The following is a 19,105-nucleotide window of genomic DNA, read 5'->3' as shown; positions in this document are numbered from 1 at the left end:
TCTCGCACCCTCCACATCCTGGCCACCAGCTCTTTCCATTGGGGGAGACGCCACCGATCAATGCAAATCAAAACTAGCAGGCATTCAAACATTTTTTTCCCTCTGTTAATTAAGTCATGAAATTCTTGATCAGCCAACCTACTATTTCCTGCCTCGTGCTGTTTTTGGGACACACCCTCACATCCTGCTGCTCCAATCAGTATTAGTATTAGTTATATATACTGTAGTCTATGGCACGACTCGTCACTTTAAACTGTTCCCTTTGCGCTGGACTATAAAGGGAACCGCGAGCGGGTAAGCGCACTCTGTACAACCTTAACATAACGTGGGGGGGGGCGTTGATGCACTCTTAACTGCTCTAAATGAAGAAGACTCGGCATCTTGCACATCTGTTAATTGTTCCTATTAACTTCATGTCTCTTGTTCTTTGCTCTAATTGTTTTGTTTGTTCTTTTTCTGAATGTTATATCAGGGCGGCACCGATTACCAGAGACAAATTCCTTGTGTGATTTTACACACTTGACAAATAAAGCTGATTCTGAATACTGCTGTTTTCATGGTAGTACCTATAGAGCTTTTTTTAGGTACTCGGTCTAAAACCTTTAGAAACATTAACCAAAGCAAACCGAATAGTTAAAAAAAAACAGTAGACATTCTAACAACTGAGTGCCAATTTTCATATCGAGTAATGTATTAATTGTTCAATCGCACATTTCAATCTAATTTCATCCACATCACTGCAATATTTCATACTTTACATCCCAAACTTCCCGTACTTTGTAGATGTGTATATTTGTGTCCTAAAGGTACATACACTAAAGCAGGAGTACTAGAATAGCTGCTACTACTACTACTGGAGACACGTTCATTGTGTGTTTTATGGAGGTGATTCCCATTTGAATCAGATCAAATTTCCAACAACAGATAAAGATGACAGAGTGTATAAACAGGCGGCACGGTGGCTCAGCTGGTAAAGCGTTGGCCTCACAGTTCTGAGGAGCCGGGTTCGATCCCGACCCCGCCTGTGTGGAGTTTGCATGTTTTCCCCGTGCTTGTGTGGGATTTCTCCGGGCACTCCGGTTTCCGCTCGCATCCCAAAAACATGCAACATTAATTGGCGACTCTAAATTGTCTCAAGGTGTGATTGTGAGTGCTACTGTTTGTCTCTATGTGCCCCGCGATTGGCTGGCAACCAGTTCAGGGTGTAGCCCGCCTCCTGCCTAGTGACAGCTGGGACTCCTCACAACCCTCATGTGGATAAGTGGCAAAGAAAATGGATGGATAGTCTACAAACAAGCTTTAGAAATGTTTCATACGGGTGGCATGTGCGACACTACACACGCTTTTTGTGAGGTGTCTAAATCAAATTTGCAGCTTGTCTATTTTTATTGAATTTCCTCAAAAATGTAGAGTTAACATTCATGTTTGAGTGTGTTCAAGCATATTCTAAAATGCCTTCATTCTTCTTCCTAAAAAAAAAAAAAAACATTAAATTAACGTAATCAAAATTGGAACTTCAAACATTAAGCCAATTTGTTTTTATGCATCTACCGGAAATGTGAGATTATTTGAGTGAGAATTGTCCGTGTTATTACATTGCGATTATTTGTGAGTTTACCAGGTCAATGTTTTTACGCTTTCAACAACAGCTACCCAAAAGTTTTGTTCTTAGAATTGCACTTGAACTACTAAAAAAAAAAAAAAAAAAGGTTGACCCATAATGTTAAATGTTCCGTGAATTCATGCAAAAGTGGAACATTGGAATTCTAATATTTGCTGTCACCTGACAACAGAAGTAATGAAAAATTCAGCGGAAATGGCTTCCTCTTTGCTGACAGAGCTGTCACATTGATATGAATTAATTCTATGAATTCTGCAAACAAAACGCATCTTAAAAACCTTTCAGACCACCCACGGTACGACCTGATTGGGGAAGAATGCCAGATGTTTGCTTTTCAGGCCCCAGGATTGTATTGACAGCCGAGGTTGCAGAGAAAAACAGCTGAAATAATTTTTTTTCCACTTTGGAAATAAATGACAATTCATTTTGCATTCAAACTGTGGCCTCCATGAACACTGTCATAAATGTCATATAAATGGAAATGTAAACGTTTTAGGTAACATTTTAACATTCTTTACTGTCTGCACACGGCAAAAATCGTCATGAGCAGCTTTGCAATTTTAAACATGATTGTCAAATGAATCTAAAAAGAAATGAACCACCCTTAAATGTATTCAGAATAAACAACAGCAAGCCCAAAAAGAAATAAAACATTGGCTTCATTTCTTGAAGTCTCCTTACTTTGGGTACCTTCCCGTTTATATTCTTCCCTTCTTTTGGAATAAATGTTTCAAAAAAGTGCGTTAATCCTGAGGTGTGGTGAAGTCTTGTCGGTATGTTGATGCCGTAGGTTTGTAGTACAGCAGAGGAGAGATTTGCTTTCAATGGGGAATGAAGTACAGTAAGATTTGCATCACGATGGTTTGAAGTGGAGCTTTATTAACATGCAGTAGATCTCCTGACAATACCATCTTGGGCTTGTTCCTCTTGAGCAGTTCCACTTTGTGTTCCATTTCGATTCAGTACTGTAGCTAGCATATCTGTTCAAAACGTGTCGTGAATGTGGATTATGAAGGCCCTTGGTATTATCAGAAGTGAAAAGCGGGATTTCCTCCTCAGTTCTCCCAGAGTTGAACAGGAGCTTTCTTGGATTCATTTGTTTTGCTCTCTCGCAGCCGCCAAGACCAAAAACAAAGGCCCTGTGAAGGCAGCGAATTATTCTGGACTTGAAGAAATTGTTCTTTAGGCATGTCACAAGGGGGTAAGAGTCAAGGCAGCAGGCGTGATATGTTGCTATGCCTTCAGCATAAAACGAGGTGCCTTCAACTACTTCCTCTTTTGCATTGCATTCCTTGTATTTCTTCCTGACTAAATCAGTAATCCACGATAATCACAACAACATACCAATACTAAAAAAAATGATGGTTTTTAATAGTCAAGTCCTCACTATTTACAACACAGGGTAACATCCATCCATCCATCAATTCTCTACCGCTACTCCGGGTCGGGTCGCGGGGGAAGTAGCTTCAGAAGGGATACCCAGACTTCCCTTTCCCCGGCCACTTCTTCCAGCTCTTCCGGAGGGATCCCGAGGCGTTCCCAAGCTAGCCGAGAGACATACTGTGGTCTCTCCAGCGTGTCCTGGGTCGTCCTCGGGGTCTCTTTACCGGTCGGACGTGCCCGGAACACCTCACCGGGAGGCATCCGGATCGGATGCCCCAGCCACCTCATCTGGCTCCTCTCAATGCGGAGGAGCCTCTAAACACAACAACACAGCCTCTAAAGTCAAATGTTCCTGAAGAATTTGACCAAGCTTTTTCAGAATTTAGCTCTGAGCATCTCAAGAATGATCCCCATCCATTTTCTGAGCTGCTTATGCTCACAAGGGTCGCGGAGAATTAACCGAGATCACACCACGTGATTTTAGTCCTTATATTGACCCGATCATCGATGTCGCGGGCAACATATTTAGTCAGGAAGGGCAACAATTTTTGGAGTATAACCTGTGATAGCCCTATGACACCAAAATGAAAAGTCTCGCTCGTTTGATCTTCAGTGTATTGTGTGACGTACCAATGACAACAGTGCACCCCGATGTCAACCAATAGGATTGCGTATTGTGAGTGGCGAATCGTCCCCCGTGCATGTCGTTGCTCTCAAAATACTTCGCTGTTGTCAGCATTGATTCATGCGCACGAAGCAGTGTTTACCGAACCTTGAGAGCTTGTTTCCATACATATGTTAGCACTAGGATTAGCTTGCTAGGGTACATAACCTCATGTTACGTGTTTACGAGACATATTGTATTAAAAGTACATGAACTTAGCTCAAGCTGTTCTTGAATTGACAGCATAGTCCCAAGCGGCAGCTTTTCCTCTTTTTGTTCTTTATTTTGACAACATAGTACCATCCATTGTTGTTTTCGTCGCCACAGTAATGGGTGCCTCCGGTAGCCTTGATTGGTCGTGTTTTCCGGTTTCCCCCTCTTTGCTAATTTTTGATTTGACAAGATAAAGCCCTTTGATCATCAAAGCTGGGCTGTGCAGATTTTTTTGGGGCAGTAATATGACGCAGTGCAGTCGTAAAAGAGCAGATTTCTCGTCTTTTCCAGGTATGACTTTGTTGTGAAATATTTTCGGCCTCTTTGACAACCAGTTCTGACGTCTGGGGGTTCCGATGTTGGCTCTGTCCCTGGTGTGGGAAGCTTGCGTGTTCTCCTCTTACATGCGTGGATTTTCTCCGGGTACTCCGGCTTGCTTCTACATCCCCAAAACCCTGCTCACCCCCGTGACTCTTATGAGGACCAGCGCGATAGAAAATGGATCGATGGAAATTTTCTGCTGGGTCTTTGAGGTTGAACAGTATACTCAAATGCTTATGCCACCGACTACGTCAGCAACATTGAGCACTGGGGAACCAAACACTGCTGAGCAAAGCTCATTTAAGACCTCCAAAACAACCGAGGCATACTATGATTACTACCATTAATCTTAAAAAAAAAAAAAAAAAGAAGAGGCCTGCTGATTCCGTTTTAACCCTGCACATAAAATCGTACTTTTTAAAGACCAGTTGTTTACTCAAAGGCAGAAAGTAGTAAGCGGAGGAGCAAATTTGACCTTCCACGTTTGAAACGACACGACTCGGCCGCCAACGGAATGGCACATCAAATGCAGAAGAGTGCAGAAGAGTCGGAGCAGGCTAATTAACCTTTAACTGATCCCACTTATCATAAAGTGCCTCTTCAGAAATTGGGGGCTGATTTACTGACGGTTCGCACTCACAAAAACAGTCGCAAACTTGATCGTGAAGGCAAACACGATATAGAAGCTGATCTCCGAACCGGGTTCCACCATGATTAAATATGTCGAAAGATGCTCAGTTGCTGTTTAATTTATTTTGTAAATTGTGGAAGGAGGATGTGGAAATTGATGACTATAGCACATGCGGCGTGAGACTGCGACTGGGGAGGTGCAACCCAGCGTGCAAAGCGGAGCCAAAATGGTGGCGCTGAGAATTTTTCTTCTCGTAAACACTTTTGAAAAGTCAGCCAAAGTTATTGCAACATACCGTCAATTCAGCGATCCAATTTTGGAGCTTCTGTGCGATCCAAGGTCACAAGAAGGTGTCATGCCTTACCGCTTATGAAAAAAAATCTTTGAAGTTTGCATTTTCCTTCATTTGGGTAATTTCAGCACACAATAACATTTGGTGCTGGCCTCTCGCGAAGCAGTTTTCCAGGTTAACTCCTGGCTCTTGGGACCATTTTTATAGCTGTTGCCAATCTCACTCAGTCATGTGCTACAGGCCAATCAACAGCGTGTGCAGCAGTACGGTAGTGACCATGCAAATGTGTGCCCGCTATTTGGGTTGTCAGTCAATCAGACCCTTGGACTTTCGAACAGCATACATACGCGAGTTACACTCAAGGACTGCAACGGGGAAACACATACGAAGCGATTTGAAAGCCGTAACTTGTTCTTCCTTATCACTCTTGGCCCGTTAACGGTTAATACACTTCACCCCATTGGATGATGAAATTAAACATTTTACCTTCAACCTGCTTAAATCGTGAGGGCAAATCAAATCGGCTCACTTGTCCCCCTCCCCCAGCGCGAGTCTGTGTCTGTGGCGGTGAGCGTAATGCACCTAATTATGTGGAAATGGCGGCTCGGTGGCTTCCTGAATGAGGATTGACATCTTGATGGATACGCACGACAATGCGAGTTAGTGCTCTTTGAAGCGTTTTTTTTTTTTTTTTTGTTGTTGTTGGTGAGCTTCATGCTAACTGGCAAAATCATTTGATTGTGTTGGCCCAGGCCATACATACATCTATCCTTAAGTATTCATACTTTGATGGTGGCGGTCTTCGATCAGTGCTTTTTCTTGTATTTTTGTCTTTGTTTTTCTGGGCATTTTGCGCTTCTGCACTATGCCGCTACACCTGCCAGGAACTTTTGGACTTCGGATACTGCCACAAAACAAAGGTTTCAAGCGACTTTCAGCGCAAACATAACATTTCAGCTGAGAGAGCGAGGCGCTCAGGCTCGCCGTGGATAGTTGCCAGGGCGGCCAAGTGGCGCAGGTGGAGGAGGGAAGGGGAAGCAAAAGCGGGGCAGATCCATCGCCGCCAACAAAATGGGCGATCTGGAATTACAACTTGTGGATAATCGATGTGTTCGTGACTACTGCATCCTCGTCATTACGGAAACCTGGCTTCACCTGAACATTCTCGATGCTAGTGTGGAACTAGCAGGCCGCAATCTGCACCGCTGGGTACTGAACACTTATTTAAAAAAGGAGATCATTGTGGACTTAAGGAGGAACAAAATCGAACCGCTATCGCTCTTCGTCAATGGCGAGTTCGCGCATTCAGGTTCTTGGGAGTTCCGATCTCTGAGGACCGATCATAGACAGACAACATCTCAGCGGTCGTCAAGAAGGCTCAACGGTGTCTCCATTTCCGGAGAGTCCTCAGGAAAAACAACCTGGACGCAAATTTGCGTCTGGCCTTCTACCGCTCGTCCGTTGAGAGCCTCCATCTGGTACGGGAGCTGCAGTGAGGCACAGATAGAGCGAGACCAAGGCTTCAGAGGATAATTAAAGCAGCACAGAAAATCGTTTGCTGCCCTCTCCCCTCCGCGGCAGACATTTACACCCCTCGATGCCTTTGCAGGGCTCGGAACATTATTAAGGACACTACACACCTTGGTTCTCGACTGTTTGAGCTCCTGCCATCTGGAAGGCGGTACAGATGCACAAAAGCAACGATCAACATTTTTTTCCGAGATCCATCACCACCCCGAACTCGCATTTTTCCTCAAGTGTGCTTTTGATCAATAAGTGAAGCCGCGCTGATTTTCAACATCTTGTGCAATGCATTTTTCATTCATCCATTTTCTTTGCTGCTTATCCTCACATGGGTCACTGGGAGTGTTGGAGCCTATCCCAGCTGTCAACGGGCAGGAGGCAGGGTACACCCAGAACTGGTTGCCAGCCAATCACAGGCAATACATTTTATGCATTCCATTTTACGCACCTTTTTTTCATGTATTTATTTTTTCCTTGCACTTTTGTATGCACTGAAACAGATGTAGCTTTGCTATCTCGTACGATATATAATTACAATAAAAGGCATTTTGTTCTATTCTATACTGTAAATCTAGTCTATGCAATTCTTTTTCCTTCGACGATGATTTGAGAGTCATCCAGTACTTTTCTTAGCTTTTCATGTACTTTAAAACTGTGCATACATATGCTATAGGGTATGGTTTTCATTTTGAATAATTTCCAACTCACTCGCCTGCAACGTTGATTGAAACCGTTGAATGTTGTTCCACTTGTGTCCAACAAACAAGAAACGGAGTGTTTCAGTTTCTCTAAGTTCTGAATTCTAGAAACGGTGCTCTGAGCTCATTCTCTGCCAGACGTTTTCAGAACAGTTCCCCAGATTGCAGCCCGTTGAAGAGCTTTTTGAGCCATCTTTCAAGACTGACCGAAAATTGTGTTCTGTAACAACACAAGCAGAGGTCCTCCCGAAAGAGAGCATACACTCTCTTGATTAACCAGGAGAAAAAAAAGTTTCTAACGCGTTACTTTTTTTTTTACTAATCATCAGTGGAACATTGGTTGGTTTAACTTAAAACATGGTAATGAGGCCTACAATATAAAACAACAAAAACAAGCTTCTGATGGCAAAGTCATTCTTTATTTACAGATACAGTTCTCGACCACAATCCGTTCCAGAAAATGGTTCGAGAAGTCATTTGTTTGAAAACCGAATCAATGTTTCCCATTACAATGAATGGAAAAAGAAATAATGCGTTCCAAGCCTAAAAAGTTCGGCGCTTGAAAGCATTTTTTTTGCTTTTCCTGATAATACAATGTATAGTAGAAATACATGTATGGTTTAAATACTTTATATAAGAAAATAATTCAAGAAATATATAAATTTTTTTGCTCAAAATGTATGCTTTAGTAGTAGCGTACGCTAGGCTGGGAAAGCATTGCCCTATCTGTAGCAACTCGGCTCCCAGCCTTGTAAACTTTTTTTTAATTAACAAAAGTTCATAATAATAATAACTTACCTTCTTTGGAGCCATGATTGGGGGTTAATACGGTAGTCCTCCATAAGACGAAAAACAACGTCTGTGTACAGAGGCTGCGTTACACAGAATAACAAAAGTGTACACGCGTTATGTCATTTCCGTTTTTTTTTTGGGTGGGCGTTTGAATTGACAATAACAAAACGCGCCGTGGGTGGGTCAGCTGCTTGCGCCGCGCGCAATATGTTATTTCTGGAGTTTTTTGAGGGTGTGGAAATTCACAACAAAGCGCGTCGTGGGACAGCTTGTCTGGCCACGCGCAATATGTTATTTCCGGGTTTTTTCGGGGGCGCTTGAGTACCGATTTTCGTTTGAAAACAGAAGCAAAAAAATCTCGAAATTTTCATTCGAAAACTGATTAGTTCGAAAACGGGGATGTTCGAGAACCGAGGCTTTACTGTATAAAATTTAGAAATGCACCAGGATAGACGCTGACTCGGTGCATGGCTTCTACTCTCTTCCTGCTACCTTCTATCCAAAATCTGTGCTGATCTCAAATCTCAAGCAATGCAAGGTCAGCTGGGATTGGCTCCACCTACCCTGTGACCCCCCCCCCCCCCCCGACTCGGATAAGCAGCGTAGAAAACGGATGGCTGGATGGATTGATTGATGGTGTTGTGTGTGGATGATGTGGCACAGTGAGAAATTGAGATCTGCTGCCAGGGTGTACCCACCTGTCATTTTGTGGCGGCTCAGAAATTTCACCTCCCTGACAGAAATCCACCGGGTCGTCGTATAAATGTTCGTGAGCTGCCAATCATTCGCCAATCGTGCATCGTGCCTCCCTGCCAATTTGCCCCTGATCCCAAAGCCGGTCAAATGAAGCAAACTTAATTCACAGCATATTTTCTGATCTGTAGGAAGACAGTTCTGTTTAGACCACTACTAAAGCAGCTTTTCGGGGGTTGTTTACAACCTTGTAGTTCTTGTTCAGTGACCGCTAATCGAGCACTTACTCAAACAATAATTAGTGCTTCAAGTTTTAAGCACCCGCCATTCTCTCAGTTTTAAGCTTGGTGGAATGGATGAATCAAAGGTCTGTATATTAATTCATGCCCGTTCAGTTGAATAGATGGAGGTCTCACAATATTTGCTCAGTCAAACTCCTGCACGCTAACTCAAATATTGTTGCCGCAAAAGGGGAGTGCTTTGCGGGATTTACTGGACCTTGGAGAAGATAAGGTGTGAATAGGGACCCGACAGCAAATAAATCGTCTCCAAACTAATCCAACCTTGACCTTTTTGTAGTAAAGTGTTTAAATGGGACTATCTCTAGCTGTGGATTTTATTGGGTCTATCTTTAGCGAGGGGCGGCACTGCTTGTACACACGGCGCGGAACTATCGCATGGAAAAGAGCGGCACCGTATGTACGCGCTGACGTGCGGGCCTTCCTTCAAAAGGCCACGTGAGCTTCGTTATTCATACGCGGCGAATGAAAACTGGCAAGATAAATGCTTGGCGTCGCAAGATAAACGCTTGGCTCCACATTTGTACCTTTTGCGTACCCAAGTGTCCCCTGAATCAAGGATACTCCTGCGCGCACGCTCACAAGAGGCAAATAACTGATTACGTTTCTACCCTCCCGAAGCTCACTTGACCAAAGGAAACCCGAACAAAGCAAAGAATAGGAGACATTAAACGAAACTCCATCTAGTCCACTTGCAGCCATCTGAGCCTTGAGTGCATTGTGTGTTCAATAAGAGTTGGGGGGGGGGGGGGCGAATGAAAGCAACTCATTCCGGAGTTCAGTACATCACAAGCCTGAGTGAACGAAATGAGTCATTTGACTATAATGTAGTGAGCCTGTCTGAGTTTCTCAGTACTGCAGCCGCTGAATGCTAATCATTTACTGTAGGTAATCTGTTGACTTTATGCGAAATCGATCACCTTTATGTGGGCCTTCTGAGCTGCTGTAGCGTTTTGGTGTAACCCCGTGGGAAATGTTGCTATCATTTGCGATAAAAAGCAATGTAACTCCGCGTGAGTGGAAGCCACACAAGCGTATATTAAAAATAGCAGCAGCTTTGCATAACTGAGTCATGTTGCGGGTCATGGGTTTTACGCCTTTAGGGGACTGTAACATTTGTTTCTCTCTGACTTTTTTTGTTTCTTTTTGTTGGATGAGTTGCTTAATTCCATTCATAGAAATCTATTCCAAACCGCATTTGACCGAGGAAAAATAGCAGTGGAACAGATAAGCCAATAATTTCTTCATTTGATTATAAGAGCATTCAATTAAGCTTGACGCTTGTTGTGGAGCAGACATATAAAAAAAAAAAAAAAAAAAACATAAGCTCGCGATCTGAAATTCCAAGACGACCAGCATACATCATGAAAAAGCAACAGCATGGTTTTATAAATAGCCAAAGGGCACTTTTTATTGAGATAAATATTTGTCTTTCGCTGCCAAAATGGCCATTAAATAACACAAGCAATTTGCATGATATGCTAAATTTCACGGAATTGCTACATATTTGTCCATATAACGTAAGTCATCATTTGTGCACCTGCTATGTTCCAGATTTTTTTTTAAGCCGTTCTTTTTAATATGGGCTTTTGATTTGTACTTATTACTGTGTAGCCCTTGCACGTGGGAAAGGAGAGCCACAGTTGCGATGTATTTTTCAGCGGTTTACTGAACACCATGACAACAAAAACACTCGTAGATGACAGCTGTCAACCACAGCTCATGCCCAGAGACAGCTAGAACCGTACAGGCCAGAACAGTAAACATTTCTAACCCAATAGAGATCGCTACAAGATGTTCATTAGCATTCCCAGATGAGTCATACTGTCAAACTAAACATAAAACAAAGAGAATTTCACAGTGTTGAAAGCAACCTCATACAGATATCACGGACCAATGACGTGGGGGCAGATCGAAATGCAGGACTCCAAGACGAGGGCATGATGTTAGACGTGGTTTTATTTCAGAAGCGGGTCGATACCAAAAATTAGTCCAAAACAAGGCAGTGGCACAAAAATGCTCGGCTAGGCAGGATCCAAAAAGACATTCAGCAAGGTCCGATGACTATGGGGGCAAACTAACAATCTTAACAGGATGGGATAAACCAAAGGGGACAGAATCGCTGTGACGAGGATAGCTCAACACTACACCTTCAGTGGTGGAGAATCCAACTGGCAGTGAACGCAACACACTGACACAAGGTAACGAACTGGCAACGCCGGCGACAAAACTCCAAACTTAAATACATGGTCGAATTAGAGTCCACATGGAAAACAGCTGTGGGCAGAGGTGACAGCCTTGCTCATGACAACGGAGAGTATTTTTTCCAATGAAGTAAAGATGGATGGAGTTGACACCAACAAATTATACAGAATGATGATATATATTTATAAAAATGTTAGCACTCTAAAGAAATTTGTGATTGAATTCCTGCCCTTTGGAGGCCATTATTATCAGACTAATGAGACTGCAGATGTACGAACACCGGACAACTGCGACGGTGCCGCGCTTGAGCAAGGTGACCCCTCGCACGTCTGACTCTGCTGCACTCATTTGCGCTTCAGCACAATTTCCAGGCTTTTTGGCTCGATTTCGGCGATGAAGAAAACAAATTGGATTCTGACGTAATTAGCGTTCATAAATTGATTGAAGGCATTGATTGTAGTATGACACGCCCACGCACGATGTAGTGTAAATTCATTCTTGTGGATCGCCGAGCATTCAGCGGACTTTGATGTTGCGGATTATTTTGAGCTGTTTCCGGTTATTTCTGTGATGTGAGGCGACAGTCGTCATCAGCAACCGGCGGGAGACTTGACGTCCTCATCGATTATAGTACGACACGTCTCTGATGTCGTGGATTATTTCAAGACGTTCTGGTTGTTTCCCCGTGATGCAAGGTGACAGTAATCATCAGGAACTGGCAGAGGGAACATTTGCATCGATTATATTCCGACACTTTGATGTTGCTTGTGGACTTCACTTTGATATTGTGGCTTGTATTGAGTTGTTGTGGTTATTTCTGTAAATCAAGGTAACAGAAGTGCATTTTTTTTTTTTTTTTTTTACCCCCACAATGTAGTTATTGTGTTCTGTCCTTCCCTGTTTCCGTAGGTATGCGACGATTCAAGGGACTCCCCCGAGCCGGGGCCCGTCACTTGCATGGAGCCCTTCCTGGTGCGGAGGCTGTCGTGCCGCACGGTGCAGCTGCCCCCTCTGGCCTTCAGGCAGGCCGAGCAGACGTACTTCGACCGGAAACCGGAGAGCGACGCGGTCACCGTCCCGCCGCGGCCCAACACTTTGCCGCTCCGCACGCCGCCTCTCATTGCCATCACCTCCGCTGACACCAGCAGGTAAGGCGGCCGTGGAGGCTTTTTGTTTTTCGCGTTAAATTGCAAAATTCTTGGGTAAATTGTGTTGATGCTGGAACTTTAATAGCTCTAAAATGAATATACAGTATATCTTTTAACAACAAAAGTCTTATTCTTACAGGAATTAAGTAAAATGTTGGCCTCACAGTTCGGAGGACCGGGGTTCAATCCCAGGCCCGCCTGTGTGGAGTTTGCATGTTCTCCCCGTCCGTGTGTGGGTTTTCTCCGGGCATTCCGACTTCCTCCCACATCCCAAAAACATTCACTACAGACTGATTGTGATGTGCCCTGCGATTAGCTGGCGATCAGTTCAGGGTATACCCCGCCTCCTGCCCCATGACAGCTGGGATTGGCTCCAGCACGCCTTTGACCCTTGTCAGGATAAGTGGCTAAGAAAATGGTTGGATTTTTCGAGAATAAAAGATCTACGTTTTCCAAGAATATAGTCCTTTTTATGACTTAGGGAGTCTTTTCTAGAATAAAAAGTATAATGATACAAATAATAATAATATATAATAATTATGTATAATATAATATTATATTTGAATTAATTAAAATATTATATGTATAATAATTATATATATTGTATTATATTATAATTAATTAATTATAATAATGATAAAGTTATACAATAATTTATTAAAGTTTGACTTTCTTTCCACATTGAATTTTGACTTTACTGTCATTATGTTACAACTATTTGTAAATATACGATATGCTTTTTTTGTAAGATTGAGCTTTATTCCTACAAAATCTGGAAGGCTACAACTTTGCTTTCTTGAACCCCCCCACATACGCTCATAATTTATTTTCCAAAAAACTATGAATTTCCTGTGATTGGCTGGCAACCAGTCAAGGGTGCACCAAAGTCAGCTGGGACAGGGACGCCCACGACCCTGAAGACAATTAGCAGTTGAGAAAATGAAATCAGAATTTCTTTGTTACAACATCTTAATATAATATTAACACAATTAAATGGTATTTAACAATGTACACACGGTCGGTTGGGGGGGGGTCCTTGAAAAAAATTCTCCCCTGCAAGAGGTTAGACCCAAAAATTTGAGAACCTTAAATCTTAATACGTAAAGAAATTAAATTATTTTTTTATAGAAATATAATGTAAAAGTAAAAAAAATCTGTAGTTCAATAGTAAAAAATGGTTCTAATAACATAATAGATAGATCTGAAAATACAGACCCTACATATTACCTTAAAATGGATACGCTTTATACGAGAACATATATCTTAGCAGCGCACTCAAAAGTAATTATTATTTATGATGGAAACGCCAGTCGTGCGCGCGTCTGCTTCTTTGAAGGAATACGAATACGAAGGAAGTTCCATTTCAGATCAGTCGCGGTTCAACACGTAGACAAATTTTGGTGATGTCAAACAAATGTAATTTAAAAAAAAAAAGGTTCGGGCTTCCGAAAGTTCAGGCAACTTCAATCAGTTTTTCAGACGACGATAAGGAATTAGACGTTCATTGGACGGTCGTTTCAAGTCCCTCGAGACTGAGGTTGCCGATTTATCCCAGAATATGATTCGGTCATTTATCCTGCATGCGTAGTGGACTCATAACTTGTAAATCTCTTTCAAATGACTAACTGCCAGCCGGTGTGAGTCATCAGACTTATTAGATCAATCTGTAACTTGTCTGAAAAACATGCCTTCTACCAGCCAAAAACGGCCTTTTTGCCAGACGGAATGTAAAACATCTCTTCTGCTGTCGTATTTGCTGGCCTCCATCCACGCGACAGAGCGAAAAGAATTACAGTGGGACCTCGAAAACGGAGCTTAATGCCTTCATCCATCCAGGTTAGCGGAGGGTAACGTGAGGTGCAGTACACCCAGGACTGGTCTAGAGACAATCGCACAACGTGCTTAGAGAAACAACATTGATGCTCACATCCTCACCTGTGGACAATCGTTGAATCTAATGCATGTTTTTGACATGTCAGAGGGAACAGGAGTACTTGAAGAAAACCCGGGCAGGGATGTGGAGAACATGTGAAGGCTTCTTTATATGCGGGCGTGCGGCGTACGCGTTGACGTCACTGCAGCTCTCCTGCGCGTAGTTTGGCTTCGTGCTCGATTTTGAAAATGTCCTCCTGTTCTTCCCCAAGTCAGAGGTGTCGCTATGGCCTCTGTTGGCTAGGATGCCCCAGGGCGGGGTTTCCTCAGCACATTTCTGTCATGTAATTAGACTGGCATTTAAGTTGGAGTTTTTGTCACTGGCATTTGCCAGTTCGTTGCCTTGCGTGAGTGAGTTGCATTCACTGCCTGTGGGACTCTCTGCTTCTATGCGTAAGTTACAGTAACACTAGTCACAGTGATTCTGTGCCCTTTTGTTTGATCCTGTTCTGTTGAGTTTGTTAGTTTGCCCCAGAGTCATCGGACCTTGCTGTAAGTCTTTTGGATCCCGCCTAGCGTAGTGTTTGTGTGCCTCTGCCTTGTCGGACCGCTATCCCGTGTATGACCCAGTTTCTGGAATAAACCACATTGAACATTACGCCTTTGCCTCGAAGTCCTGCATTTGGGTCCGCCCCCGTACCGGAGCTTCTTGACAATTTCGGTCATTTACAGTCCTCGTTTTTTCTCTTCCTTTCCGTAGCAAGGAACAAAGTGACAATAATGGCGACCGTGAAAGCGTGTCTACTTGAACAAATGGATCCAAACGACCGGATACGTTTAATTACGCTCCAAAATCCATTGGTGGTATGTGGAGACAAACATGGTTGACCTTCCATGCGGTTCAACTTTGTAGTTTTCGCTGTATGTAAAATACATCAATAAATACATACATATAATCAAACAGGCAACACCTCGCTGTGTGCATTTGCACTTGAGGAACACAACCTTGGAATTAGTGAGAGAAGAAGAATGACCCCCCTCCCCCTCGAGATAGGGATCTGTTGCATGCGTGTGGCATTATTCTTGAGAGACAAACAAACCTTTCATATGGCATCGCAAAATATCAAAAGACGACTTTCCCATCGGGATGTACGTGGCTAGCTCGAGTAGTTCAAATGGATTAATTCCACGGTCAAATGCACGTGTCGGCGGGAGTCCGTCAAAAGAAGCAAGGTCTGCTCTGACCCGGCTTTGATCGCCGATTCAACAGCGGATCCAGAATATTGCGCATTGGTCACGTTACCGGCGTACACGTTCATCTCAAAGTTCTGTCAGTATATCAAATGAGGAATGAAAAGCAAGCACCCCCCCCTCCCCCAACCTATATTTTTCTGCTCGCCGAGGGTGCAGATGCGAGGACGTGAGCGGCCGCGTACTAATAAGTCTCAAATGCTTTGGGCGCTTTCATTGCAGTGACTGGCTGATAAAGCAATGCCACTGGAATACAAAGGGGAACAAGGAAGATTGATTAGTACAAGTAACAACAACAGCGACAATAAAGTCAAGTAAAATAAAACAAAAAGAAAGAAAGAAAGAAAGAAAGAAAGAAAGAAAGAAATGGGAGCTTCCAGTGTGCTGTGTGGCATTACACACAAATGAGTTTCCAATTTGGTGGCCTCAGCATCGCATTTCTGGTCTTTGCAGATGACGTGGTTCTGGTGGCTTCATCAAGCCGCGATCTCCAGCTCTCACTGGAGCGATTCGCAGCCGAGTGTGACAATCAGCACTTCCAAATCGGAGACGACGGTCCTCAGTCAGAAAAGCGTGGTGTGCCCTCTCCGGGTCGGGGATGAGATCCTTTCCCGAGTGGAGGAGTTCAAGTATGTCGGGGTCTTGTTCACGAGTGAGGGAAGAATGCAGCGGACGGATCTGTGCGGCATCTGGAGTGATGTGGACTTTGTATCAATCTGTTGTGGTAAAGAGGGAGCGAAATCGAAAGGCGAATCTCTCAATTTACCAGTCGACCTACCTTCCTACCCTCACCTATGGCCACGAGCTGTGAGTCGTGACCGAAAGAACCAGATCCCGGATACAAGCGGCCGAAATGAGTTTCCTCCTCCGCAGGGTGTCCGGGCTCTCCCTTAGAGAACGGGTGAGAAGCTCGGTCATCCGGGAGGGGCTCAGCGTCGAACCGCTGCTCCTCCGAATTGAGAGGAGCCAAATGAGGTGGCTGGGCCATCTGATCCGGATGGCTCCTGGACACCTCCCTGGTGTGGTGTTCCGGGCGTGTCCCACTGGAAAGAGACCCCGGGGATGAGCCAGGACACACTGGAGAATTAGGTCTCTCGGCTGGCTTGGGTTCCCTTCGGAAGAGCTGGAAGAAGTGGCTGGGGAAAGGGAAGTCTGGGTATCCTTGCTGAAGCTACTTCCCCCACGACCTGATCCAGAAAAGCGGTAGATAATGGATGGATGGATGGTTGGACACACAAATGATTTATCGTTCCTTCGTTACAGACTTTTGTCTGTGTTTTCGACATTTCTGCGGCTTCGTTTACAACGCATGCCCAACCCACAAAAAGCTGCTACTTGTGGTTTCCACTGAATCATTCTGACATCAGCTCGGTGTGGGAATGGCGTACGATGAAAAGACATCCCAAAGTTAACTTGACTAATTCTGTGTATTTATTTTTCCCACAAAAGAAGACGGACTGTTGCTTTGTTTGGATGCATGTGTGCGTGCGTGTGTATTATTTTCAACCAGTTGGACAATAATTGGGTAAATGATGATAGTTAAGAGCAGACCGGGATGAATTGATTATGAAACGCTCGTGTTTTTGTATTCCCCTTGGAGGGAAATATCAGCTTTTACAGCAATTTGCATGTCAGCTGTGTACTAATTGTGTTTGTCACTGCACTCGGCGGGGGCCCGCACTTATTCTCCGATTTCAATGAACCTGAGGGTTTGATGGAATTGGACGATATTCACAAAACTTCCCACAAGGAGCGGAAACGGCGCTTGGATTCAAAAGGTTCTTGTCTGGAAATGTCGATGGAACCCTAACCCTGTGAATAGATGCAGCTACAGTACAAAGTAGAAGGATGGGGTACGTACAATAGCGTGATAGATTGACGGATGGATAGATCTATAAATGCCCTGCGACTGACTGGCAACCAGTTCAGGGTGTAGTTTGCCTTTCACCCGAAGCCAGCTGGGATAGGCTCCAGCTTTCCCGTGACCCTTGTGAGGATGAGCGGCTTCGATAATGGATGGATGGATGGATGGATGGATGGACGAATGGATAGATCTATGAAAAGATGGAGAGATAGAGTGAGTAGATGGATAGATGAACAGAGACTAACCTGCTGTATAAGTAGATAGATAGATAGATAGATGATAGATAGATAGATAGATAGATAGATAGATAGATAGATAGATAGATAGATAGATAGATAGATAGATAGATAGATAGATAGATAGATAGATAGATAGATAGATGGCGATGATTGCTTCACAACAAGTGTCAACTTTGGCGATTGTTGACATATTTTGCTGATCTGGCATGACAGCGTTGTTGTCCTGCCTCCCACGCGCTCACTTCCATTTTTGGTCCCGTGGTCGTCGTCACATATTTCCATATTTACTGGTGCGCCGAGTGCAATGAAAGCATTTTGTGCCGTTTGAAGTGAAGAAGCATGTCCCAGACCACGAATAAAATCACGATTTCGGGATGCAAAATGTCTTCTCAGACAAACAGGAAAGTCTACAGTAGTTGAAATCGATTCGATGTTCTAAGAGTGAAACTAAACGGATGAAAGAGGCAACTTTCCAGATGTATTTCCAATCTGAATCGATAACTTCAGAGATTCTCCTGTCATAAAATATAACAAGGTGCTCCATCTTAAGTGGGGCATGTAGCTTAATAGCACAAATGTGTGTGAACAAAGTGCCAAATACTGTTGATTGCATCCACCATCAATGAAAATCTTTAAAAGCAACGCAGAAAAGCAAAAGTCTGCTGCCAGTATGCATTTAGAATGAGCCAACTAATAACAATAATGATGAGTTTCTGAAGACAACAAATACATATTTATAAAAATCATGCCTGGGAGCAAAGTTTTCACTTTTACGTTTTGTTGGTAACTTCAGGCGGCACGGTGGTGCAACTGGTTAGAGCGTCGGCCTCCCAGTTCTGAGGACCCGGGGTTCAAATCCCAGCCCCGCCTGTGAGGAGTTTGCATGTTCTCTCTGTGGATTTTCTACCGGCACTCCGGTTTTCCTCCCACATCCCCAAAACATGAATTAATTAATTGAACACTCTAAATTGCCCCCTCGGCGTGATTGTGAGTGCGATTGTTGTCCGTCTCCGTGTGCCCTGCGATTGGCTGGCAACCAGTTCAGGGTCTGCCCCGCCTCCTGCCCGCGTCGCTCGTGAGGATAAGCGGCTCTGAAAACGGATGAAAGAATGATCACTTGAAAAACGAAAAATGACATTAGTATTGGAGCTTGGTCGCCCCGTTGAGCGACTTAATGCACGCACGGATTGTTGTCGGTATATATCTCTTCCTGCGGGGATATACCTTGTGTGTCGAAAGCCACTTATTTCTAGATAAATCCTACTTATTAAGCCGTCCAGCAAGTGTGACAACACTCACTCGCTCTCATACATATTGGATCAAATATGTGAATACACAATTTGACAGCGGCGAGGAAATGGGTTACGCAGAGAATGTTAACAAAGCCAACGCGTC

At 43.8% G+C, this 19,105-nt stretch overlaps 1 protein-coding gene across 2 annotated transcripts in view; it reads left to right on the top strand.

Annotated features, from left to right (window-relative positions):
• The window catches only part of LOC133498950 (cAMP-specific 3',5'-cyclic phosphodiesterase 4D-like), a 235,066-nt gene that overhangs the window by 33,763 nt on the left and 182,198 nt on the right, over positions 1–19,105 (top strand). For both annotated transcript variants that reach the window (XM_061816319.1, XM_061816317.1), the window contains exon 3: positions 12,246–12,484. In XM_061816319.1, the coding sequence (XP_061672303.1) occupies positions 12,246–12,484 (239 nt within the window). The remainder of the gene's footprint in view (positions 1–12,245; positions 12,485–19,105) is intronic.

Source organism: Syngnathoides biaculeatus, chromosome 4 (assembly GCF_019802595.1).
Source record: "Syngnathoides biaculeatus isolate LvHL_M chromosome 4, ASM1980259v1, whole genome shotgun sequence".
Lineage (NCBI taxonomy): Eukaryota > Metazoa > Chordata > Actinopteri > Syngnathiformes > Syngnathidae > Syngnathoides > Syngnathoides biaculeatus.
This window is presented reverse-complemented; position numbering and strand designations above follow the sequence as displayed.